This window comes from Ursus maritimus, unplaced genomic scaffold (assembly GCF_017311325.1).
Source record: "Ursus maritimus isolate PB19 unplaced genomic scaffold, ASM1731132v1 scaffold_33, whole genome shotgun sequence".
NCBI lineage: Eukaryota > Metazoa > Chordata > Mammalia > Carnivora > Ursidae > Ursus > Ursus maritimus.
This window is the reverse complement of record NW_024425897.1, coordinates 20,576,341-20,602,919: the sequence shown is the minus strand read 5'-3', so window position 1 is coordinate 20,602,919 and position 26,579 is coordinate 20,576,341. Positions and strand designations below refer to the sequence as shown.

The window sequence follows — 26,579 nt, the reverse complement described above, 5'->3', positions numbered from 1 at the left end:
AAGAGGGTACGTAATGCATTTGAGATCAAGGCTCCAAAACCAGACTCTGGAGAGGTTTTTCAGGTTTTAGTGGGCATTTCAGTTCATATTCATATTCTAGGTAGATATGTTGTTGTTCCAGCGCCCCGATTACAAAGCATGACTATTATCTCATCAATCTGAGAATGGATCATTAGTATTGCTCCAAAGGCCCAAATTCATTTTGAAAACACTGCTTCTACATTTTTAAACTGCAATGGCCCTGTGGTTCTAGGATACCCATCACAGGAGAGGGCAGAGAAGAAGCAAGCTGGAAGAACTAGCGGGCCTTTTAATGGGCAGGGAAGGAAATGCTGTGAGCACTCAGTCCCTGGAGAATGGATCCTAGTTCTGGAACAGACAGGGGTCTGAGGCCCTACAAGTGAAAGAATGGTCATTCTGAATGAGGTAGTGAGTTCCCAGGCCTGGCAAGATAGCCCCAGCTTAACAAATGCACCCACGGACAATTTTTTCTGGAATTGGAGTTAATACTCGGGCCCAAAGGGAATGGGAGTTTATTTTTCTTTTCTAGGAAGTGGATCTGACTGATACCATACCTTCACCAAGTCTTTGGGCCAGCCAGTTCCTAAGACACTACGGCTGCCATATCCCAGTGTGTTGCCTCCATACTCAGCAACCTTCCTACTGTTTGTGTTAGGCCCCGCATATATCACCAACTTCAAAACAGAAAATATACTGTTAGACTGTAAAAGAAAAACAAAAACAACATCTACAAATAAAAAGGCTGCAAAAAAATGTTTGTTTAAAAACACATTTATCACCAGGCACTGGTGTCATTATTATAGAACTAATATTCCCTAATTTTTAAGGTACAACTAATAGTAGTTTGGGTACAACAAATATTGCCACAATTTAATTGCCTTGGGGACCTCACATTAACATGGTTTTACTCAGCTGTTATACATATAGGTTTTAAGGAGTTATTTTAATGCTAAGTAATGACATTTAACTCATTAATAACAGGTACAGTTTGCCCCCTAAAGTCCTCCCCCCAAATTAATAAAGTGAGCAAATACAGATGGGAAGATGGTTATATCTAAGATAATAAAATAAAGGCAAAAACAAAAAACACAAACATACACAAAAACTAAAAAGCCAATGAATGAGGATTTTTAAAAATGCAACAAATTGAAAATAAGCCATATATCTTTAGAATGTTGCTTAATGGTATAAAAAGAAAATGACACCAATTTAGGCCAGAAAGGGGGCTGCTCCTTGGGTCAGTTTTCGCGTGTCAATACTTTTCTTCAATAAAGGTTATTCATTTAAATCCAATTAACCAACTTTCTAATATGCAGGAGAAACATTTAGAGGTCATTTGGCATTCAAATGCTTCCACTGGAAGAATGAGGCTCTGGGTTCTGTAAATACCAAATCTGTCTTCGAACATGTACGCTGACCACCTCTGACTACACAAGAGAGCTCAGTGTGGATCTAGAAGTGACGCTTCTAACCTTTGACATGTATCATGGTGTGCCCTCTTACCCTGTTGGACCTGTTGCCGACACCAACCAGGGACCACTGGAAAAGTAAATGTTATTTCATCTGTGGAGTACATCTCCCTGTGCCTCCACACTGAACACTGATGCCCACTGCAGGTGCTGGCTAGCACACGTCAGAAGATGCAAATTACTGGCTTTTAAAGGAAAAACAAAATGACACCGACTGATTTGCCTACCTATCCATTTCTATTTTAGACAGTCATAGCACTTTAATGTAGGAAATGGGGGTAGCTGATGACAGGAGCTACGAAGCCGGGCAGGCTGATGGCAGATTTTTTTCTCTGAAAGGCCTACCAAAGACCATTTTCTAAATTCTCTTGCTTCCAGCTAAAGTGAGTTTTGGAGGCAAAACTTAAACCCCTCTGGACATCTTCGAGTCTTCACTATCCTAAAAGATGATGGGAAAGAGGATTCTATAATTTGGTCAGTGATGTGTTTTCACCATCTCCGAGTATATACCATTAAGAAGGCCTTTATTTTTCACCTACAAATCTCCCCCAATGGGATTTAAGATCTTTGCCCTTACACAGTTCACAGAGGAGACGACAGATAGCTAACAATCTACGTGAAAATAGTCCTGTATGTGTACAAAGCTACGTGATAATCCTTCAGCTGTTCTTGTAGAAGGTTATGTGTCACAAGTTCATTCACCTTCCCTCCTAAGTTCAACATGGCAGTTTACAATGCAACAATATAAACAGAAAAAAAATATTACAACCCCTCAAATGCTTCCTTTCCCTTAAAATTGTTAAGCCACTCACTAGGTTGGAAACTACTCTTCCTCAAAATCTACACGGGCTCAGGGGTTCTGACAACAAAGAAAAAATAACTGAAATAAAACAGATCCTAGCACATCTGAAACTCTTCTAAAAGGCCACCTTCTCCCAAAGAATACATGAGAAGCCCCAGAACTGGGCAGTAAGACCTTTCTAGATGAATGGACATCGCCTGTCTACAGGAATTCCAACCCCAGAAGGCAGGCAACAGGTGAGCAGTAAGGAAAATTTCCTGACTCAGATCTCAACTTTTGAAAAGCTACAAAAGTATACTTTCAACATGTCATGAAAACACAGTTCTTAGAACACAGAGGTGCTGGTTCTTTAATTCCCCAACCACTACCCTTTCAAGGCATATCTTAAGAAAGTTCTCCAAAGAGACGTCTGCAGACAGAAATAAGTCAAGAATGGTGATCAGGAGCAAAGAAAAATAAGAAGCATCTAAGAAATCAGCTTATCGGAGGTGGAGCCAATGCTAAGCCAGTCTTGCTTACTTTGTCGTAGTCATATTGGGAAGAGCATCTGCTATCAAATCTAAGGTACAGGCAGCGAGCTCCTGGGATGTGGACCGTTTCTTTAAATTTATAGTTGTCTCTGACAGGGTGGACGGTTTCCACAGTCTTTCCAGCAGCCCACGGAGCAGGAATCTTTAAACCAGTGAGAAAGCCTGGCTCTTCCTTCTCTTCCAGCATCCTGGAAGACAAAGAAAGCGATTTAGCTTAGCAGCAAGGAGAGGAAAAAGGAGACGTACACATAGTAAAATATAAAAGGTTTAGAAATTTTGCTTTACTTTTCCACATCCTCACGGCTTTTAAATGCTAGGTATCAGTGGCGATCAGAAACACTTTAAAAATGCCTATATTTACTGCTCTTTTTTGTTGTTGTTGTTGTTGTTAGACAATGTATTTGCATTTTTTCCCTCTCTTTTCAAGAAGGAAAGCCCAATTCATATCCAGGAAAGGACCTCACCAACTCTCATTTCAAGTTACTCAGGAAAAAAAAAAAAAAAAAGATGCTACAAAGGACCCTTAAGACTGGTCACTTTCCAAATCCCACAGGATTAGTATCCTGCCCTATCAAGGTCCCTTTCGTGATATCTAAATGTCAATTGTTGAAAACTCCACGAGTCTACTGTAATTTTTACTAAAGAAAAGTGCCTTCAAAGTCCTCTTATCTACTGTAATTAATCTCTCAAGGACTTCACAGCCCAAAGCTGTGGCATACAAACTCCTACAACTCCCACAACCAACACCTCTCTTCTTTCAGCTCTGCCCCAGCCAATGTGGTGATCACTTAGTCAAATGTGGCCATTTAAATTGAATCGGAATTAAATACAATTGAAAATTCAGTTTCTAGATCACATCAGCCACACTGATGGTCATCAGTAATAGCATGTGGCTATGGCTGATGGTACTGGACACACAGTCCCAGAGTTTCGTCACTGCACAAAGTTCAGCTGCATAGCACCCTGTTCTAGAGAAACGCAAGAAGCTATTCCTTTCTGATCGGTGTTTTTAAAGACAATTTTAATAAGATATAATTAACATGTAATAAACTGCACATATTTAAAATGTACAACTTGGTAAGTTTGGACATAGGTATATACTCGTGAAGTTTCCTCCTCCTTCTTGGTAATCCAGGCAATCACTTTTTGTTTTCTATCACAAGAAATTAGCTTGTATCTTCTAGAGTTTCATATATATGGGATCACACAATATGTACTTTTGGGGGGGGGGGTCTGGCCTCTTTCACTCAGTGTAAGGATTCTAGATTCACCCATGTTGTTGCGTATATCAACTGCCCAGTCCCTTTTACTGTGGAGTAGGACTCCATCATTCGAATATACTGCAATTCGTTTATCCATTCACCTGTCGGTAGATATTTGGGTTGTTACTCGTCTTGGGCGACTCTAACTAAGGCTGTTACGAGCCTTCATATACAAGTCTCTAGCAGAACCTATGGTTTCTTCTCTCTTGTGTAAATACCCAGAAGTGGAGTAGCAAGGTTGTGTGGTAGGTGTATGTTTAACTTTTTAAGAAACTCTCCAATACTTGCCAAACTCATAATATTTTACATCTCCATCACTGGTATATGAGAATTTGTCAATCTTTAATCTCTTGATCTGCGGGGAATTTACTCTAACCTGGTCCTATAAATCTACAAAGCAATTCTATAATTATCTGTAAAACGTTGACCCTAGAGTCTCTTTCTTTTTCCAGTTACATAATCCTTGCTAAAAAATCAGTGCTGTAAAAGGAGAACTAGGCTTTCACCAGAAGAAAACAAGGCAGGGGTTCCTGCAAGGAAGCAGCATCTTTCACCTCTCATCGGGGAACAGCCTGCCCTTCTGGTCTGATGCACCACATGGGGAACAGCCCACCTCGGCAAAAACTGGACACTGGGTTTTAAGCAGCAAAGCCGTCTGAAACACAAAACCATCATCATGTCTTAAAGTGCTTACTGTCAGGTATCTGGATGGTACGAGAGCCAAATTTAGAATTCTCACTTAAGTCATCTTTTTACAATCCTCGTCTGCCCTCCTTCACGAAGCAATGCTTTGCTACTTAGACCACTTAACACCATTTTATTTAACGCCGGAATGGCACGTATCCTTTCTATTAGTCACCAATAGCCGGCAAGGACTCAGGAGACTGAATATAATGGTAGGATCTCAGTAGCACCGTAGATTAGCATTTTTACAGCTGCCCGGCAATCCATACTTGCTGTAAGATGGCAGTAAGTAATTCAGTCAAACAGATATGTTTTCCCAGTTTATTTTTATGACATGCTATTTTTCTTCATTCCATTGTTATCTCCCTTGGCTTCTGACAGACACGGTTAGTTTACTCGGCTGGCCGAAGAGCAGAGCAGCTCACTTTGGCACCCCGAGGACCGCACCTGACTGGTATAGAGGACCAGCTGCACGAGCTGAGGCATCAGGGCGTCGGCCATGGTCAGGGTCTGTAAATTTGGATGCATCAGCGAAGTCAGTAACACTGGAAGAAGGTGACCAAGCATAGTAGCCTTAGTAACTTGTTCCAAGCCTTTTAACCTATAAAAAGTTCAAGAAAACACATAGCTTAAGCAATTCCCAATCACGGGAAGCAGCAGCCATCATCTTCACCCAACAACTTCGCTTAAACTGCACTTCCTTGCGTGGCTTGGGCACTTACAGCTATGGCAATTCAGTCCACAAATTTCCCACCTTCTACCACTGAGGGAGAGCACAGACATGTAGTAATGGGTTTCACCTTCAACCCGTGGTTTTGCAAAAAAAAAAAAGTTTGCCCGGTGCATTTCATAGCACCTCTGAAGTACTTTATAAATGGCTTCTAAAATACAAATGGCTACTCTAGGTAGTTCCCATGTGCAAAGTTCCCCTGGCTCTGGCGTCGTAGGGGCCTGTGCTGTGCAGAGGCTCTGGCAGGGAGAAAGTAACTGGCTATAACACAGGTTTTTAATTTGTTTTTAAAACACATTACACTCTCCCCTTTTTATTGAGATATAATTGAAATATAAGGCTGTATAAATTTTAGGTATACAATATAATTATTTGACATATGTATACACTGTAAAAGGATTACCTAAAATCACATTCTTAATATCTCAATCCTCTGCTAGAAGAATTAAGATATGTGACTCACTCAAAGAAAGATGTGGGTTATGTAAATTTTCCGAGGCTACTTAGGATACTGGGATTGGAACAAGAAACAGACCTCACATCTCTCAGGCTCTCAGACTGTCCCTCCTCCCCAGGACAAATCTGCACTGTGTGCCAGCAGTGGGCTCCATGTGTCTTAACAAGCCCCAGTGCAATGTCTATCTGGGCTATACTGTCCCCAATTCCAGCCTGGCCACCTACTCTCTGGGAATGGGCAAGAAACAGGGACATGGGGACAGATAGGGCCACAGGAGGAAAAATTACACTGCAGGGTTGTTTTGGATCAGCCTAACATTAAAATCATCAATAAGCACAGATGTAACAGCAAAACACAGCCGAAATTTTAAAGGGGAGGACTAAGAAAGAGCTTTATTACTGGGAAAGAAAAGATTACCCTCTATGTAGGTCGCTCCTGTATTTGCAGTAAAATTACAGTAAGATCTTAAGACACCACGTCAGCATCATCTTTCTCATGGGAGTTAATTTTCCGTATTACTAAGTCATCTCTGCCCCTCTAAAGTCCTCATCATGAGGGAACCCAGTGCACACGGTGCTGAGCCACATAACTGAAGGAAAGGCCGGGCTGGGAGCGACGATGGTGGCAGACCCAAATGTCAGCGCTGAGGCTGTGCACCACAACCTCGCTGCCCCTTTAGACCGTGGCTGTTAGCCCAATCTCACCAAAAAGCACCATTAAAGAGTTCAATTGCACTTGGCATTGAAACAATTGCCGTTTCAACTTATTCTCACAAAAATCCCTCTATAGTAAATGAACACTTGACGTTTAAAAGAGTTTGCTTTCATAAGCAAATCCTGCTTCCTGAAGGGCAGCAGGTCACAGCTCCCGAGCCAGTTCCTCACCTCTGCTCACGGTCAGCTAGGTCACTATTTATGAGGGCAGTTGTGACCTGCTGTAGCATTTCCAACACTTCATCACATCCAGTCAGGATTTGGGTGGCAAGAGCCAAAATACTGACCTTTAGCTCCTAGGTAGAAAATATCATAATATTATTTTTAAGCTTTGTGATGAGTGTACACTCACAATGACAACATGAAATGATGTATTTAATGATGCATTTCCAAATTAAATAATGAGGTGACCAGAATACGCCCAAAGCAGTAAGTTCCGCTAGGATGGCAAGTAGCAATTTGATTTGGGAGGCTAAGGTCTGGAGTGCTGACAGAAATACGCAGTATTTCACGGGGAGCACACCGAGTCCCTGGGAGAAAAGGCATTTCTCCCATCCCCTCCAGCACAAGAGAGCTCCCGGTGGCCAGCCCAGAAACTGTCCAGGTGGAAGATTGCCTTGGGTGGTATGAGGATAGCTAAAGAGAAAAACAGAACAGTAAAAGGCGCATGTATAGGCGGTGAGTAAAATGAGACAAAACACAACATTCTGAAACAGTACAAGTGACCTTTTTACTTAATGTTTTAAACCACCACACTTGAAAACAGGCAAGTTACAAATTCAGTTAAAGTAGCAGGCAGTTACAGGCTATCAAACATTAAAAATAACTATGAGAGACTTCGTGGGCATACAAATACTAAATAATGTGTTAAGAAGTACTAGTTAAAAATCATACAAATATTAAGTTTACAATTATTTTCTATTTAAAAAAATGCGACCAACCTAACCCTTTAGGTGAAAACTGGGTTTTTTAATTTTTCCCAGAAACACTGGACAACTCAGCCTCTTCTGCCTTTACCACGGGTAATTCTCTCCCTGGGCTAATGAAGAACATACGGAATTTAGCCTTTCAAAGAGAAAACACTGGTTTACATTATTGGACTTTGCTGGGGCCTTTCTTGGAAATTATTAAAATGTTTTTATCACTAAGAGAAAAGGAATTCTGAACTGACAGGCTAAACCACGGTTTAAGACACACAGATCCTATCAGCCGCGGTGTGTTAAGTGCAGCCCTGCGTGGGCATTTGCTGTGCCTCCTCTCTGACCCTCACAGAGCCTTACAAGGGAGACCTACTGCCCCTTTGCCCAGATTAGGAAACTGAGGCAAGAGAAGTTAACCAATAGTATCAGCAGTTGAAATGATTAATTCATGCATTTTTGCCTGTTTAAAAATTGACTCTCTAATAAGATCAACTCATAAACAGGAACTAGCGAGTGTACGGGTTTCACAGTACGCATGTGTAAAGGAGTAAGAAGAGGGCAACTATAATGGCGTTTAGCTTTCTGGCTTCCTGGGTTAATTTTTCAGTGTGTATTAGTGAACATTTTCAAGAAGAATCAAGTTCTTATTGACTTCTCTAATTCTCTCACAAAGAAGAAATTCTGAAGAACAATGCAAATAGCAGCCTCCAGCATCTGTCAAAATTATAACATCCACTGCTATAAAAAAAATCTTTGGATTGCTATAAATTGCCATGTGGGAACAAATTATTGAGTTTACACAGAAGCTAGCTTAAAAATAATTACAGAGAATGAAATAAACTGCAGGTTTAGAAATTATTCAATATAAAGGTTGTGAGAAAATTATCACCTTTTTGAAGTTATTTAAATCGAGGGAATATCATAAACCAGCCACAATGTCAAAATTATTTCAAATGTTATGCACCCAGATTTATTTCATCTATACATACATAAATTTCAGATGCGTAGATCACTTGTAAGTGCCATATTTTATAGTTCTTTAAAAAAGATGAAAATAAACAAGGCACAAAAAGATTGACAGGAGCACATGGATGACACGCTATGATAGTGTCACAAATATGGTAACCACTGTGCAATGACATAAAAACCTATGAAATGAGTGACCTAATATTACCTCTCACAAAAATACAAGCCACATGGTGAAATCTGACATCGTAATACACAGAGATTTAGCCAATTAAGCTGTGCTTTACACACTGGGTAGAAAGCATCGTTAGAAGAAAGCTTGGTGTTTACCTGTACCTTCAATGTCTCTCCCTGCAAGGAGCTGTCACTGTCATCATTCTCATCAGGTTTAATCAAAATAGTGTTACTGAGAAGGTGGTTCTGAACTGCCATCAGATAGCGCAGGCAGGAGGACGCAGCCTTTAATACAAATAAGGGCATTTAGATGACCTACACCCTACTGAGAGAAGAGGTCATGTAATCCTCATGTGTTTATAAGATTGGGACAGGGGAAGCAAGAGAGAAAGTACAGAAAACAGACCAGGTTAGTTTATCAGGTGACTTATTTCCACATGGCTTTTGATAAAACGTCATTTGACACATTTACTGTAACTTTGTGCCTTCTGCTACAGAATCCACTAGTCACACAGATACTTACTTGAATTTTTCCCTCTTAATAATTCTTCTTCCCACCCTCTTCCCCGCTCATGCTTCTCCACTAGAGAAGAGTCTACCCAAACCCATAAGAGAATTTCTTGTTTCTTTCCAATCTGTGTAACCGTGATGCTTTAAAAACCAATGCCACACTCAAAATTAACAGGAGGGGAAATCCTATTTTAAACAAGACAAAAACACCCAAACTCAAACAATTTACTGCATCAAGACATTTAAGCAGGAGGAATAAAGTCTTTAGAGAAAGTATTCCAAGTGGATTCGTTCAGTTCTGTATTTCCAGGAAAACAGTCACCCACTGAACTTCGTCAACTACGGCTGCCTTGAGAGCGTGTGTTACGACAGTGTGTACATACACACCCCAATACAGTAACATGAAAACGGGGACACGTGATATAATTTTGCCCTCATTAAACACATTTTTACTTACAGGCACAGTCGAAAGGAGTTTTTGAAAATCCTCTTTAGAGACAGTTTGGCACTTGGTGATTAAGATACAGGATTCCCGTACAACAATCTTCAGAATGTAGTGTAAAAGTTCATCATTTAGTCTTTAAAATGCAGGAAAAATGTAACAATAAGATATTGATGGTTTAATAATAAAAGGATAAATCGTATACAATTGGTATAAGATGACAAATAGAAGACACAAAATTACTGGTTCTGTAAGTAAATCATCTTACTCAGTAATGATGCTAACGACTAGGCGTATTATCTAAATCAAACTTACAGAAACAAAATGGTACCCAAGCACCCGGTCCAAGTATTTTATAAACAGCAAAGAAAACCAATACCTTCCTCCCCTTCCTAGCTCTCTCCACACCCTTACCCTCTCTCACAGCCCAACGATTTGGATGGCACCCTCCATCCACCAAGATGTTTAAATAAGCTCCATCTCTTATTTCCACTAAGAATCTTTCTTTCTGCGGGCCTAAGTTCCTCTAGTGATAAAACTGGAAAATGCTATCCTCACTTCTTAGGGCAAGTGTGGGATTTATCATCTTTTAATTGATCTGTGATTTTGACTTAACATGCTAATTATATCAGATACTACAGGAGACTAAAGTTGATCAAACACATTTAAATGTAAATTAATTACTAGGAAAAACACAAAGAGAAGGCGAGCAGTCAACAGCATAACTGGTGTCACCTGTAATGCTCGTCCTCCTCGCTGCCAAATCGGTTGTTCTGAAGCTGTTCAGCTAAATTGGTTAGAATCACATCCCGCAGCTGGGAGAGGCCGCTGTTTCTCTCTCCTGACACAGAACAAAGCTCCGTAAGCGACCCTGGTGATTACACTAAGAAAACTGAGGCTATTAAAGCAAGTTTTGAAAGGAGCAGACTGTTGACAATCAAGGGGCTCCAGGCACATGTACTCACACAAACAGCAGCAGCAAAAACATCCCAACCAGACTTTTTTAAATCGGTACATCCTGATCTAAGTGTAATTCATCTCTTCATACGTCATGAAGTGTGATTTCTAATTCCTTAAATTAATGTTGCTTGTAAGTGCAGAGTGTCTTTGGCAGGGTGAACTTCGTTGTATTTGTTGCTTAGTCCCACTTTAAAAGTTGGGTGTTGGAGGAAACAAACTGACTTAGCAATCCCCAAGAAGTCATTATCTTTCACGTGCATTAAACATGTACCATCAGGCACCTTCTGCTAAGCGGTGCGGATAGAAAAAGGTTTATAAAGCTTGAAGATACACAGAACACAGTTTCTGCTCTCGGTCCAGTTGGCATCATTGGCGTATGTGCAGACATATTTTAGAAAGGATACTAACGAGTACGAAGAAAAGAAATATCTACTATCTTAATATCCAGCGGTTTCCTTAGGGACAAAAAAGGGATGGTTGTTTAAGGAGAATTCAAGGAAGATTCTCACCTTCCGTTAAGACCAGCTTCAGTAAGTTATTGATTTCCGTTTCACCGGGGTACAAGATATTTAAACCAGAGCTGAAAGGAAAGAAAAGTCAAAAAGTTTTTCCAACAAATATTCTAGAAAATCCAAACTCTAAATGTTTTAATTTGCATTTATATTAAAGATGGCAGTGTGGGGATGCCTGGGTGGCACAGCGGTTAAGCGTCTGCCTTCGGCTCAGGGCGTGATCCTGGCGTTCTGGGATCGAGCCCCACATCAGGCTCGTTTGCTATGAGCCTGCTTCTTCCTCTCCCACTCCCCCTGCTGTGTTACCTCTCTCGCTGGCTGTCTCTATCTCTGCCAAATAAATAAATAAAATCTTTAAAAAAAAAAAAAAAAAGATGGCAGTGTGATTGCATAAAACTCTGAGGGCAGTTTCATCACTAACGAAGGGGCTGAACCTAAATTCACTGTCACGATATAGCCCGTTCACCTCCCTGAGAAACAGGCTCTCTCTCCTTCACGTCTACGAGTTACCAAAGTAAGATCTTGTCTGAGGCTGGATACGGAACTGGTTAAATAGAACTGAGCTATAAAAAGTCAATGTAGTTGAGCCAGGTATACATCCAGATTGTGACCAAAAGCGCATTTGAGAAGCGGAATTTCTAAATCTCAGCTTCTCCAAAAGGGCAAGATGTTATTCCTTTTTTTTTTTTAATGAGGTTTGACATACAATAAAGTGCACATTTTTCAAGTGTACGTATGACAAGTTTGACATATGCATAGACCCATGAAACTATCACCACAATCAAGGGAGCGAACGTACCCATTACCCCCAGAAGTTTCCTCATGACTCCAGATTTAAATTATTGCCTTAATACTTAATACAGAAAGAGACACAAAGCATGATCGATTATACAAGGGGGAAAAAAAAAATCCCCTCCCTCTCTGCTTACTCCCATCATACAGTTCTCTCTTGGTCACTAAATTATACTTGGTCATATTAAGGCTATATTCACGGATAAAAGTTCATGCACTCAAAAAAAAAAGATGAAGTGATAATAAACAGAAAGTGGCCCATAAATTCTGCTATCTTCTCTAACAAAGTTTTAAATAGAATTAAAAAGGTTAACATTGTTGAGCACTTTGCGTCAGGTTTTACCTTATTAAAATCTCACAAACCCTTAAAAGTAGGTGTTATTTTTATGCCCACTTTACAGCTGAGGAAATGGAAGCCTTGAACCGAGCTAGTAAGTGGCAGAGCAAAGACTAGAACCCAGGTCTGTTGGCTGCCCAAACCCGCTTCTTGGCCACCTTGCCATACACTCTCCCCAAATGACAGGAACATCCACTTGCAAACCATCAAAATATCCTCTCAATGGATATTTTGTTTTTTTCCTTCTTTTAAAATCCAAAAGGCAAGCTGAGGAACATAGTTGCACACGTGGCTTGGGTCCTCTGGGAGTGGGACCACAAGCCCTCTCCAGTTAACTTATTCCCTATGCATGAGGTCCTGACTACTGGATGGGGTAAGAGACTTCCATGCTACCGAACTGCCAGAAAGATTATATTTCAGCACAGGAGAAGCATTTTGCAAAAGCCATGAAGAAAATCACTTGCCAATTACCTGATGGCAAGACATACTTCCTTCTGAATTTCAGGACAAATCTGATCTTTTGGTGCCATCAACAACTGCCAAAGCAGCAATCCAGACCGTCGAATGATGTCGCGATTCCTTTCAGTTTGTGGGCTGAAGAAAAACTTAAATACCACCTACGGAAACATAAGGGGTATATCTAAAAATGCTAATTCTACTAGGGATAAAATTATCCCTATGAATTATAAAAAGCACATAGTAGATATTCCTATGAACAGATATCCAGGTGGATTTTTAACCACAATCTTCTCTATTGTGTAATGGTATACTTATAAATATTTTATACATATTAATTGCAATGAGCTACCTACAGCAATATTCCATTAACTGTAATGCAATGAATATGATTACAATTCTAATTACAGGATTAAAATGTGGTTAACATACAAGACAGGAATGTTATTAAACTTTTCTTCTGGTAGAAATTAGCTGGCTGAAACCAAGTTCTGGGTTCCTTTTTCTCTATCATTTTACTTCTGTCAAAACAGTGCATTTACCTGAAAGACAACGAGAATACAGCGTATAATACAGGTGTCTCCGTTAACCATGGCCTTCTCCATAATGTCACAGATACTGCTAAGATGGTGTGCTTCGATTGGATGCTGCTTGCCCAAGACACTTGTGATTGGAAGATTGGGGTTGGTGGCAAGAAGATTGAGTTGGTGTATGCACATCGCACCAACGTGGTGCAATAATTGGTTTATAACCTCGTTCGTGGTTATAGCCTCTTCTAAAAAATGAAAAAAGAAACTCAGTGAGGAAAGACATCTCCACGGGTGGCGCCCAAGGAACAGAACTCTGGTTTACAAAATTACACGCACACTAGGACAGAATATCTAGGCTCCCATCTCTTCCAGTACTTCTGGAGAATCCTTTTCCCTGCCACAGAATGCCGTGGTGAAAATGAACACACTAGGGAATTCCCATTTTTAAAGAGCATAAGTAATCACTGAGAGAGCCCTTTCTATATGCTGGACAATGGGCTAAATGCTTTACATGCATTACCTTGGAACTCTGTTATAAACTTAGACTATTTTAGCCCTGTTTTGTAGAGGGGTAAATCAATGTCAGAGCAGTCAAGTAACTCACCCTAGGTCACACAGCTACTAAGTGCAGAGCTGGGATTTGCATTCAGGCCGATTCCACTCAGAGCCCATGCTGGAACCAGTCTAGTAAATTCTATGGCTCCTCTATGATAGAACACCACCCCCACCGCATCCCCACCCCCAGGTCCACAAATATCTCCTCCCACAGTACCTCACCATTTTTATCTCATTTAGTCACCGCAACCTAGAGAGCCATCAGTTCAACCCTGAGGGTTCATGAGCATCCTCTTACATAATAAAAAACACCCCATGGATGGTCATGACCATTCAGGGGATGGAGGTGAAAATAATTTAAGTAGGCAAAATGCAAAACAAAACAAAACAAAAAACAAAAAACAAAACCAACAAAAACCCAAAAACCTGCTTTTCCCCTCAAGCCAGCTGAAATGAACTGCGTCAAACGAACAGGAAAGCAGGCGGTGTGGGAGAGGTGGGCCTGGGTAGGGGGGAACTTGGAGCTGCAAAAACGACTGTGGGCACTGGGAGCTATGAGGAAAGGACCCAAGGAAAACCAAAGAGTAGGTAAACTTGGCCAAATCTGAACTTTTCAATTGTATGTTAACTGGAGGGCCAGGCTGGGTTCCACGCTCTTCTGTGTCTTGAGTCCTTGCTTTTACAACAGAATTCAGATTGGTACTATTCGTCCTCACCAAAGACTTTCTGAAAGCTAGGCTCTGGGACCGACCCAAATAAATGAGGTCTTGGATTTTTATTCCGAGTTAGATGGGAAGCCAGTGGAGGAGTCTGAGTAGAGGAGGGACAGACCTGACCACGGAGACTATAGAAGACTCTGGTTGCTGTGCAGAAATGTGCTCAGGGGGTGGAGAAGGGCAACCGTGGAGGGAGTAGGAAGGAAGACCAGGGAGCTGGCCACCGTGATCACCTGCCGAAGCCACTGACACCTCGGTGAGAGCTGTAGCAGCACAGGTCGTGGGAAACGGCTGGACTGGGGATCAATCTTGAGGGTCGCAGCTGACAGGATTGGCTGATGTCCGTTTGGATGTAAGATGTGAGAGAAAGAGAGTCCTAGAGACTCTAATTTTGTGGCTTAAGCGTATAAAGGAACTGTGATCCCTATACTAGCATACAGGGGATTCAGCAGGTATAGATCTGGAAAAGGGGAAAAACGGAGTTTGTTTTTGACAAGCTGAAGATGCCTATTAGATATCTGAGTAGAGGTGAATATATAGTCTAGAGATTAAGCAAGAAGCTTGGAGAGAATAATTAGGGAGGCACTAATACATAGTTGACTTTTTTCTTCTTTTTGCCTTTTTAAAAAAAGATTATTTATTTGAGCGACAGAGGGAGAGAGAAAGCATGCGGGGGTAAGGAGAAGGACAAGCAGACTCCCTGCTGAGCACAGAGCCCAACACGGGGCTCTATCTCAGGCCCGGAGATCATGACCTGAACCGAAACCGAGAGTCAGAAGCCTAATTGACTGAGCCACCCAGGCGCCCCTGCTGTGTTTTCATCCCCCAACAGCCTTATCAAGATAGAATTTAAGATAAAATTCACCTATTCTAAGTGCACAATTCAATGATTTTCAGTAAGTCTGCACACATACCAAAATCGGGAATGAAAGTAGAGAAGTTACCACTGACCCTATAAAAATTATAAGGAAATAGAATGCACAACTTCACACCAACAAATAAGAAAACTTAGATGAAATGCACAAATTTCTAGAAAGACACAAATTAACAAACTAACTCAAGAATAAAAATCTGGTAACTGCATAGCCTCAAAGTATCACCTCCCTCAAAACATTAATTACTGTGGTAATTAACATATGTCCACAAGATCTCTGATGCTTTTCCTTCCAGGAGGTGGAGCTTAATCCCCCTTCCCATAAGCATGGGCTTAATGACTGGCTTCTAGCTGGAAAGGGAAAAACAGGAACTTTGCAGTGAAGAAAGGTGGCATTTAAACCAAGTGATTTTTTTTTTTTTAAGATTTTATTTTTAAGTAATCTCTACACCCAAGGTGGGGCTCAAATTTACAATTCCGACACCAAGAGTTGCACGCTCCACCGACTGAGCCAGGCAGGCGCCCCAAACCAGGTGATCAATTTTAATAATAAATCATGTTGATATCATGTACCCTGTGATAGGATGTAATGAGAAAAGCACTTCACCTCTGCAGTACTCCTCCCTAAAATCTAAAACCTCAGTTCAAAATGGAGAAAACATCAGGGGCCCCTGGGTGGCTCAGTCGGTTAAGCGTCTGCCTTTGGCTCAAGTCATGATTTCAGGGTCCTGGGATCGAGTCCCACATCGGGCCTCCTGCTCAGTGGGGAGCCTGCTTCTCCCTTTCCCTTTGCCCCTCCCCATTGCTCATGCTCTCTTTCAAACAAATACAATCTAAAAAAAAACCCAAAAAACAAAAAAAAACCAAAATGAGAAAACATCAGATGAACCCAAACTAAAGGACATTCTACAAAATACCTGACCAGGATCCCTAAGAGTGTCCTTTTCTGCTCAAATTGGAAGACACTATCCACCTACGTCCGTGTTGAAGATTTATTTCTTCCACCATCTCAAATCTGCTGCTGAGCTGCTCTTTGCAGTCACTGGACTTTTCAAATCCAGAATTTCCAACTGGTTCTTTTTTCAAAAATTTATTTGTTGAAATTCTTTTTAAGTCATAGTCATCATACTTGCATCTTTTCAACGGGGTTTCCTTTAGATCTTTATATATATAAAGGCTGCTTTAGTTTTCATCTGCTAAGTTCAACATCAGAGTTTTGCCTACAGTGTGTAGCTACTGACTTCTGTTTGAGCTGGGTTTTTTAAAAATTGTTTCTACTTTAATTACTACTTTCTTTCATCTGTGTACTTTTATTTATTTATTTATTTTTATTTTTAAGCCTGTTTCCTAGGGATCATCTAGTCTGAGTCAAAGGCTATGCTCCAATACCTTGAGCCAGTAAGTCTCCAAATCAGGTCAGTCCCCTCTGGAAGCAAAGCTGCTGGTTTGCATGATCTGCCCCACCCTGGTGGGATTATTGCACTGACCGAGCTTAATGTGGGAGACAGGAGCATCCTCAGCTAAGAGTACCACAGACTTCCACTGTTTTTACCCAAAGTTCGATGGTTTTTAAGAATATTTGCTTTTCAATTTGGTGTATGCCTTTGGTCAGTTTCCAGAGCCTAGAAATAGTCGTTCTGGTAATCACGTCCATTTTATCACTGCTTTATGGGGAGAGGATCTGCTCCTCCGTATCACTACAGCTGACCTTAAAGCCACGAGATTCTAAATTAATAGTAACAAGAAATACATACATCCTTTATTGGTGATTCTAATATAAATAAGTCATCAATGCAAAACCATTACAATGGCAAATAATCCCATGGCAAGTACAAATAAAGAATCAGCTTTTGCACCAAAGTTCTGACAATATTAGAGTGACATAACAGTTTCCTCTAAAAAAAGTCTCAAATCCTCTGTTTATTTACATGGTTATTTATTTAATAACAAAACAAACCGGCAGGGCACCTGGGTGGCTCAGTAGGTTAAGCATCTGCCATTGGCTCAGGTCATGATCCCAGGGTCCTGGGATCAAGCCCCATGTTAGGCTCCCTGCTCAGCAGGGGAGTCTGTTTCTCCCTCTGCCCCTCCTCCTGCTCATGCTCTCTCTCTCAAATAAATAAATAAATAAATCTTTTAAAATAAATAAATAAATAAACCAATCAGGCAACAAGCATGTTAGGTTTCAAGTTCAAAGAGGGAAAGCTGTTGACACATTTTGTTGCTTGGGCTATGTTACCACTTACTAACACTACTGTGCCCTCTCGTATTTCATGAGGGCAAAATCTATTCCCATTAAGACCATGAGTGCATCTCACCTTTGGGCTCAGTGATGATGTGGCTGACTCCAAGTCTCTGACAGACGTAATGGAAGGCCTGGTTCCCTGGATTACACCACTGATCAATATAATCATTCGAACATGTCCACAGCATGTTGTTCACTGTATCATAACAGGCACCTGCGAAAAGAACACACTTTATTCAACTGCCATGTCATCATCTGCCTGTATGCATAATCCTCCGAAGCACTGCTGAAGAACGGAAGGGCCACTCTCTCCGCTGCTGACAACCCACATCCCCAGTCCCATTTATTTATCTGGCAAAGCATTAGATTGGGGCTCAGCAAGAAGGCAGGACTCAAATTCTACTTTGCTTAACTCCTGTGTGAGAATGGAATAGGTCTCATGGAATAGACAGTTCTTAGTAACTGACTTATTTTGTGACCCTTTTAAGTTCCAAAAGGATTTAAGTGGCTTAAACCAAAACCCAGGTATTAACAGGAGTAGTGAACATTAACGCACAGTAAAAGCCTAAGTAACCAAGCCCAAAACCTAAATATGAGCTTCCTAGGAGCCCAGGCAAAGAGGAAATCCAATATATTACATAGTGTTCATTTCCTAACAATAAGCAGCATACCAATGCCTCACGAGAAATAAACCTCTTCACAGCACAAACTTTGAGAAGAATTTGTTACGGGCCTCATCATACAACCTAATGGACAGTATCTTCAATAGCAATTTATGCAGAGGAATGTCACCTATGGCTGTTTCTTATGTTGATCCTTAAAAAAAAACGGTAGCATCAAAAAATTCTTTCTTACAAGGAAAAGGGAATTGGCAAGATTTTTTTCAGAGAAATTGCTAAAAGTTTGAATTTTCCAAGGAAAAGTGGGCATTTCTTACCCAATCCTGGTACAAGAGCACCACGCCCCAGCGAGCTTCCAGCAGCATCTATGAGATCCGCACGACTTGTGAACTGACCATCCGAAATATTATACACCAAGCTAGAGGCAAGGACTTTGGAAACAAATATTAAGCTGTTTAATAAGCCTTATGTTGATAGGCTACTTTTCAAAGTTTAAACTTCAGGCTCTTAACAAGATTTTCATAAAAATAACACCTTTTTTGTTGTCTACTGGTGGTAACAATGAGGACACAGAATACAAACATAAGACCACAAAAAAGGGGGCAATGAGTGGCTCAATCAGTTAAGCATCCGACTTGGGTCATGACTTTGGGGTCACGGGATCAAGTCCCACGCTGGGCTCCACTCTTAGCGGGGAGTCTGCTCCCCTCTCTCTCTCCCCCCCTCCGCCCCTCCCCTTTGCCAGCATGCCCTCTCATATAAATAAATCTTAAAAAAAAAAAAACCCACAAAAAAGAAAACAGTCACAAAATGTCCTCCTAAATAGTGAGCCCCATTTTTCAAAATGTTTGTAAAATGGAAACTTTTGCTGGGCGCCTGAGTGGTTGTCAGTTAAGCATCTGACTCTTGATTTCAGCTCAGGTCATGACCTCAGGGTTGTGAGACTGAACCCTGCGCCAGGCTCTGTGCTCAGCAAGCAGTCTGCTTGAGATTTTCTCTGCCTCTCCCCCTGCACACGTGCTCTCACTCGCTCTCGCTCTCAAATAAATAAATAAAATCTTTAAAAAATGGCAACTTTTGCATATATTTTCTAATATAGATTATGAAAAGGGTCATTGCAAGAGGAATTATGATCACTAACATCACTAGGTAATGTCACTTACAAGAAATACTTTATATATAGTTGCCGCTCAATAAAGGTTAATGGACACTCAAGCACAGCTAGGTTGCTGTCCTTCCAAGCACTACTCTAAAACTTGGAGACACTTTGGCCTTTTCCCTTAACACCGGGTAATGCCGTGATGACAAGCATGGGCTCTAGGCTTCTAGATTTGAATTCCAGTTCTACCACTTCTGTATGACCCTGGAAAATGTACTGAACCTCTATTTCCCCATGTATAAAGTGGAGATAATAGAAGTACCTACCTTATATAGTTATTGTGAAGATTAAATGAGTTAAAACAGTTCTACAGGACCTGCATCACCATATACGTACTATTATTATTTCTTCCCCACTTTCCAACATAAAATTCTAGCACTCTCTCTGGAGTTCCTTTCTCTTGTTCCCATCCCCCTTGTAATCCAGGTCCTCATCACACCTGATCCAAGCTATCATCTAAACTGTACTTTCAGGATGCCTGGGTGGCCCAGTCGGTTAAGCATCTGCCTTCAGCTCAGGTCACAATCCCAGGGCCCTGGGATTGAGTCCCGCACTGGGCTCCTTGCTCGGTGGGGAGCCTGCTTCTCCCTCTGCCTGCCACTCCCCCTGCTTGTGTTCTTTCTCTGACAAATAAATAAAATAAAATCTTAAAAAAAAAAAAAAACTTTCTTTTCTACTTTCCACTGTGCCAGCCTGCACACCAACAAATGATCTTCCTGCCTTATCTCTTTTTCATTGTGTTTGCTGCACATACATCTTTTCCCAACTTGGCCACTTATATGCATAATACCTCTTTTTCATGACTTAAACTCAAGACTCCAGGATATATCGCCTCTCTACACCGCTCTGCAGTAACCCTCTCTCTCAGATTCTGCAGCACTGCTTCTGCTCCCCGTGGCTCAGGCAGTGATACAGGATTGTATATTATTTTCTACTTGTTTCACACACCAGCAGCATTTCTCCCAACCAACCAGACCAGGAGCTCCTCGAGGCAGGCACCACTTCTTCCACTTATTGGGCAGCCTCCACAGCGACCAATGTGGAACAGGACAGAAGAAATTTAAGCACTTATTGATTTGTTGGCCTAAAATAGAATCACTGTGTAAGCTCTGGCCTCATGAAAAAATGGCACCGTGAAGGCCTGCTTTAATCAAATGGGGCCAATTTCAACTGAGTGACAAAGCCATGCCAAGGAGACTAAAAAGAGTTTAATAAGACTAATGGTAAGTAAACAGACAACCCAATTTAAAAATGGACAAAGGATTTGAATAGATATTTCTCCAAAGGAGACATATAAATGGCCAATAAGCACAAGAAAAGATGTTCAACATCATTTGTCATTAGGGAAATGAAAATCAAAACCACAATGAAATACCACTTCATACCAACTAGGATGGCTGTAATTTTAAAAAGCAGAAAATAAATGTCACTGAGGATGTGGAGAAATTGGAACCCTTTTATGTTGCTGATGAGAACGTAAAATGGTGCAGCCACTTTGGAAAACAGTTTGGCAGCCCCTCCAAAGGGTAAACATATAGCTACCATATGACCAGAATTTTACTCCTACATACATGCACGAGAGAAGTGAACACGTGCCTACACAAAAATTTGTACTTGAATGTTCATAGCAGTATTACTCAAAATAGCCAGAAAGTAGAAACAACCCAAATGCCAACAAAATGGGGTACATCCATGCAATGGAATATAATTCAGCCATAAAAAGGAATGAAGTAATGATTCTTGCTACCAAATGGATGAACCTTAAAAACATTAAAAAAAAAAAAAAAAGCCAGTCACAAAAGCACATACATTATATAATCCCATAAATATGAGAAGTCCAGGGATAAACCCATACAGACAGAAGTAGATGAGTGGATGCCAGGAGTTGGGGTGAGGCGGAAACAGGGGTGAGGCGGAAACAGAGGAGTGACTGCTAATGGGTATGGGCGGGAGATTCCTTTTTGAAGTGATGGAAGGTGCTCCAGAATTATAGTGGTGATGGTCACACAACTCTGAATATACTAAAAACCACTGAACTGTATACTTAAAAGGTGTAGGTTTTATGGTATGTAAGTTATATCTCAGTAAAGCTAGTATGAATAAAAGAGATTGATAGTAAATTTATATCAGTTTCCCAAGGACTAGAGGGATATTCTGGCCACATGAACTGTTAGAGAAAACAAGCTGTTCAGAAAAAGTCCAACCAATTTGATTCTAAAGACAAAAGAGCGTTGTTACAAATATCTAAATCCCAAACACATGCAATATGTTGAATGTACTTGAAATGGCCTAAAGATAGATATTAGTATAAATGATGTCGTAGAAACTGCTGAGGTCAAATTCCTATCTTCAGGCTTAGAGTACGAAATGCCTTTTAAAAGTCTACATGTGAAATATAACCCTTTAATGGGATAACGAAATCATTTAGAAGGACAGAATATGAAATATTGGGAATGAAAACAGATTTTTAAAACATTTTGTGTGTCTAAACAAATTTTAAGGAAAAACACAAAAAGTGTTACCATATATGAAAGGAACACTTGGGTTTTTGTTGTTTCTTAGAAATACTCTAACATAACTTTAGTGCATATGATCACCAAAAAATAGTGTGAGATACTATTCTCCTTTTATTCTTTGCAGGTAGGAAAACTGAGGCTCTGAGGGGTCAAATGATGTCCCTAACATAAGAAAGCTAGAAAACGGCAATGTCAAAGAAACTTTTTTTTTTTTTTTTTTAAGATTTTAAGTAATCTCTATACCCAGGTGGGACTCGAGCTCACAACCCCAAGAGTCACACACTCTACCGACTGAGCCAGCCAGATGCCCTGAAACATTTTTTGACTCTTGATTTTGATGCTATGTTTTATTCCACCTAACTATTTGCCTACTCTGAAGCCAAAATCACAATGCTTTAATTACTATAATATGCCTCCTTCTTTTATAAATATATATACACACATACATATATATATATATATATATATTTAATTAACAACATTTATTTCCAAATTAGACCTTTTTTGCTTCACATTTTTTTATGTGTCCTAAAATGGAGGCATTTCACATACTTATTTAATAGCTTTGGAATTCTATTCATAGTGGGTCAAGCTCTCGCTGCGTCATCAGTAAATAATGTGGCAATAGAGCATTTTATTTCCTAAAATTGTCTTGAACTATTATTTCTAGTAACTTTTACAAGATGATGGTTTTCAGAAGTGTACTACTGTATCATCCACAAAAATTATAGTTTTAATTCCCCCTAACCTATAACTGTATAGATAAGTTTTGTTGTTTTCAATGAGCTACTGCAAACACCTTTAACAGAGGAAGTTTAACATCATTAACAGAAAAGCTTTAAATTGAAAAGTTACAGACAAATCGGGCAAAGTGCCACAAATAAAATACACTTACTTTTTAGAGACGACAAACCACTTGTTCCACCAAAAAGTGAACGGGTGGCAGAGCTGCCTGACCCCCCCGGAGGCGGGACCAGCATCACCAAGTATGTGCCACAGGTATAGATGGGCGTCTTCCGAAGCATTTTCAGAGGTAGCCCACAGCTAGTATTTGCTGGCAAAAGGAATGAAAATAGTGATAAGTATTTGACACCCAGGCTTATTTGATTGCCAAAACAGACTACAGTACAATGAAGGGGTCCCATATTCAAACAAGGATATGCCCAGATTTGGAAAATACACCAAGAAGTGGTAAACTAAGGAGAAACAATGATCTTCTGGCCCAGTAGCTGGGTCCCAAGCCCCCTGTTTCATGAGCTGAACATTTCTCAAAGGTGTTCCCAATATTCAATACGCCTTTACGTCTCAAAACTTCTTTCAAAAGAATGAATCCCCACATGGACTAGATGTCAGAACGAAAGAAGAATCCTACTGTTTGTGTTTCCCAGAAACTGCACTCCAACAGATATCTTTTCATTTTATACAGAACAAATTCTTAACAGGTTTGGCTTATTACATTCATTACAAACAGCTCCGAACATAAAATCAGACAGAAATTTCAACCTATAACTAATTAATAAAAAAAAAAGCTTTCACAATATCACAGAACAATTTTACACCTGCATGATTTATGATAACCCCTTATATATAGGTTTATAATATATGTAATTTATATTAAATATATAATATATGCACTTAGGTCAGCGACATAAACTATCATTAAATTATTATTATTTCTAATCAAGAGGTATAAAATGCACTCTAATCTCTCTTCCTTGCTGGCAGATCTGAAAATGCAAATTTAAGGATTTCGTATATATTACTCCAGTGAGGATTGATAATGGCAACAGAAAGTCAATCAGAATGCTTTACCTAGAAGCTGTCAGGGTATAAAACAGAACTGCCCAGATAGATGTAAAATTGTCTTTAGATGGTTTACATTAGAAAAATGAGGAGAGTGAAACCTAATCTGTCTGATATTTATTTTCAATGCCTGTGCTTCTGAACAGCTCCACTTAAAACTATAAATCCTCGGGCACCTGGGTGGCTCAGTCGTTTATGCGTCTGCCTTTGGCTCAGCTCATGATCCCGGGGTCCTAGGATCGAGTCCTGCATCAGGTTCCCTGCTCGGCGGGGAGCCTGCTTCTCCCTCTCCCTCTACCCCACCTCCCTACTTGTGTGCACACGCTCTATCAAATAAATAAATAAATAAATAAATAAATAAATAAATAAATAAAATCTTAAAGGGGAAAAAAAGAGAAAATACTTAAAAAAAAAACACACACACATACACACAAACCTCTAAATCCTCAATAAATATATTCTTCATTCAGGACATAAATTCAGGGGCATATATTTCCACACGGGAGAAATCCAAAAAGGGCAATGATTGGAAAATTAGTAACTTTGTGAGCATAACATCTTCACCAAGATATTTTAATAGACATCACATTAACATGGTAACAGGTATTAGTTTATCCCAGAATAAAACATTCTAGACCCTTTGAATGCTGAATTGCCAAAAGTCACTTAGCCTAATAACTGGTGAATTTTTATGCAGCAACATCACGTTAATGAATGTGCAGAGAATATATATAAAAGTATGAGTTCACATGTTTTGAATACAGTATCAGTTTTCACAGAATTCTAAATATACCCTTGCCTTCTGAGTTCTCCTTCTGATCTCGCCCATATTTTCTTCTGCAACAAAGATTCCTTTAGTACTTCTATTGTTTAGGGTAGGATTCAGTTTTCTCCCAAGGGATAAACCCAGATCAAGCCTTCAGCTTGTCAGGAAGCTGTTTATTCTGGTAAAAGGACCATCCTCGGGGCGCCTGGGTGGCACAGCGGTTAAAGCGTCTGCCTTCCGCTCAGGGCGTGATCCTGGCGTTATGGGATCGAGCCCCACATCGGGCTCTTCTGCTATGAGCCTGCTTCTTTCTCTCCCGCCCCCCCTGCTTGTGTTCCCTCTCTCGCTGGCTGTCTCTATCTCTGTCGAATAAATAAATAAAATCTTTAAAAAAAAAAAAAAAAAGGACCATCCTCTACGAAGTATTTCTACCATTCAAATTATCCATATACCAAAGTTATGACAACTATTAATAACTTCCTCACCTGTATTTGATATAATAGAGACCCGTGAAAATAAAATTCTATCCTTAAATTCTAATATGAACTAATAAGTATTTAATAGCCTCATAATGAATTAATCACAAATACTTTCTCTTCCCAACATGTCAGCATATGAAAGGATTAAAGCATAAAATTGCATTAAATTCATTAAACATCTATTAATTCAGATGCATTTTTCTATATATGGCATATTTTCTAGCCTTATCTTTTACTATAGTTCATGATTTGTTATAGAGTCACATAGTGTAATCTGCAAACTCATCAACAATTATGGTTCTTGGGGCGCCTGGGTGGCACAGTCATTAAGCGCCTGCCTTCAGCTCAGGGCGTGATCCCAGGGTCCTGGAATCGAGCCCCACATCAGGCTCCTCCGCTAGGAGCCTGCCTCTTCCTCTCCCACTCCCCCTGCTTGTGTTCCATCTCTCACTGGCTGTCTCTCTCTGTCAAATAAATAAAATCTTTTAAAAAATATATAATAATGGTTCTTAACTTTTTTTCGGTAATAGATGGCCTCGCAAGTCTGAAAATCAGGATGGATACACTTAAGATGTATAAAACTTTGGGGAGTATGTTCATGAGCCCCTTAAGGGCTTATCTCAGTTGAGAACTCTTGCTTTCAAAGTACAGAACAGCGTGTTTAAGTAGGCTACCTTTTATTTAAAAAAGGAGGAAAATAACACATAAATTTGTCTTTAATTGTATCTGCATAAAAAATTCTGTAAGGTTAAATAAAAATAAACATAATTACCTATAGGAGGCAGTGTGGGGGCAAAAAATATGCCAGGCTATGAGAGTAAGATTTCTTTGTACATACCTTTTTATATTGTTTCTACTTTCAAACTCTGTAAATGCGTTATCTATTTAAAAACATTAAAGTGCAAACACTAAACGATAAATTCTATAAAAAGCAATCTCCGTTGTGGAAGGTTTGCCTTTTATTTGCTTTGCCAAGATTGTATTTAGTGAAGACAATGATAAGCATGAGTTTTTTACATTTATGAAGCATATGCTAAACATGAAATCACTTTACATTAACAGTAATGATAAGGTATTTACAGTTAAATACAGAGCTGTTTTGAATTTTTATAGATTCATGCCAATTCATGTCCTTAGCCAACAACATGTATTAGTTTGGATTGAAAAAAAAAAAAAAAAGGACCAAAAGGAGATAAAAAGGTAAACTATGTAAAGTCAAGTGCTTTGTATGGTGTACCGTAAGCACTCAATAAAAAGTACTGCCCAAGGGGTGCCTGCCTGGCTCAGCCAGAGGAGCATGCGCTCTTGGTCTTGGGGTTGTGAGTTTGAGCCCCACATTGGGTGTAAAGATTACTAAAAATAAACAAACTTAGAAAGAAAGAAAGAAAGAAAGAAAGAAAGAAAGAAAGAAAGAAAGAAAGAAAGAAAGAAAGAAAGAAAGAAAACAAACGAACTGCCCAAATTCCAGGCAGCTCTCACTAACCACAAGCTGAATGCATCAAGCCATGAACAAGCATGGAGGAAACTTAAATGCAGGTTACTAAGTGAGAGAAGCCAGTCTGAAAAGGCTGCATACTAC

General features: G+C 40.0%; 1 protein-coding gene across 2 annotated transcripts in view; it reads right to left on the bottom strand.

The window, feature by feature from the left end:
- Positions 1 to 26,579, bottom strand: part of HECTD4 (HECT domain E3 ubiquitin protein ligase 4) — a 177,053-nt gene that overhangs the window by 76,946 nt on the left and 73,528 nt on the right. Inside the window, exons 9-22 of one of the 2 annotated variants that reach the window (XM_040619910.1) lie at positions 22,848 to 23,006; positions 18,595 to 18,708; positions 17,731 to 17,871; positions 13,280 to 13,512; positions 12,753 to 12,898; positions 11,150 to 11,220; positions 10,416 to 10,521; positions 9,696 to 9,816; positions 8,885 to 9,013; positions 6,840 to 6,964; positions 5,216 to 5,369; positions 4,639 to 4,739; positions 2,812 to 3,010; positions 571 to 695 (exon numbers count right to left, since the gene is read on the bottom strand). In XM_040619910.1, the coding sequence (XP_040475844.1) occupies positions 571 to 695; positions 2,812 to 3,010; positions 4,639 to 4,739; positions 5,216 to 5,369; positions 6,840 to 6,964; positions 8,885 to 9,013; positions 9,696 to 9,816; positions 10,416 to 10,521; positions 11,150 to 11,220; positions 12,753 to 12,898; positions 13,280 to 13,512; positions 17,731 to 17,871; positions 18,595 to 18,708; positions 22,848 to 23,006 (1,924 nt within the window). The remainder of the gene's footprint in view (positions 1 to 570; positions 696 to 2,811; positions 3,011 to 4,638; positions 4,740 to 5,215; positions 5,370 to 6,839; positions 6,965 to 8,884; positions 9,014 to 9,695; positions 9,817 to 10,415; positions 10,522 to 11,149; positions 11,221 to 12,752; positions 12,899 to 13,279; positions 13,513 to 17,730; positions 17,872 to 18,594; positions 18,709 to 22,847; positions 23,007 to 26,579) is intronic. The other variant, XM_040619909.1, reaches the window with a different exon arrangement.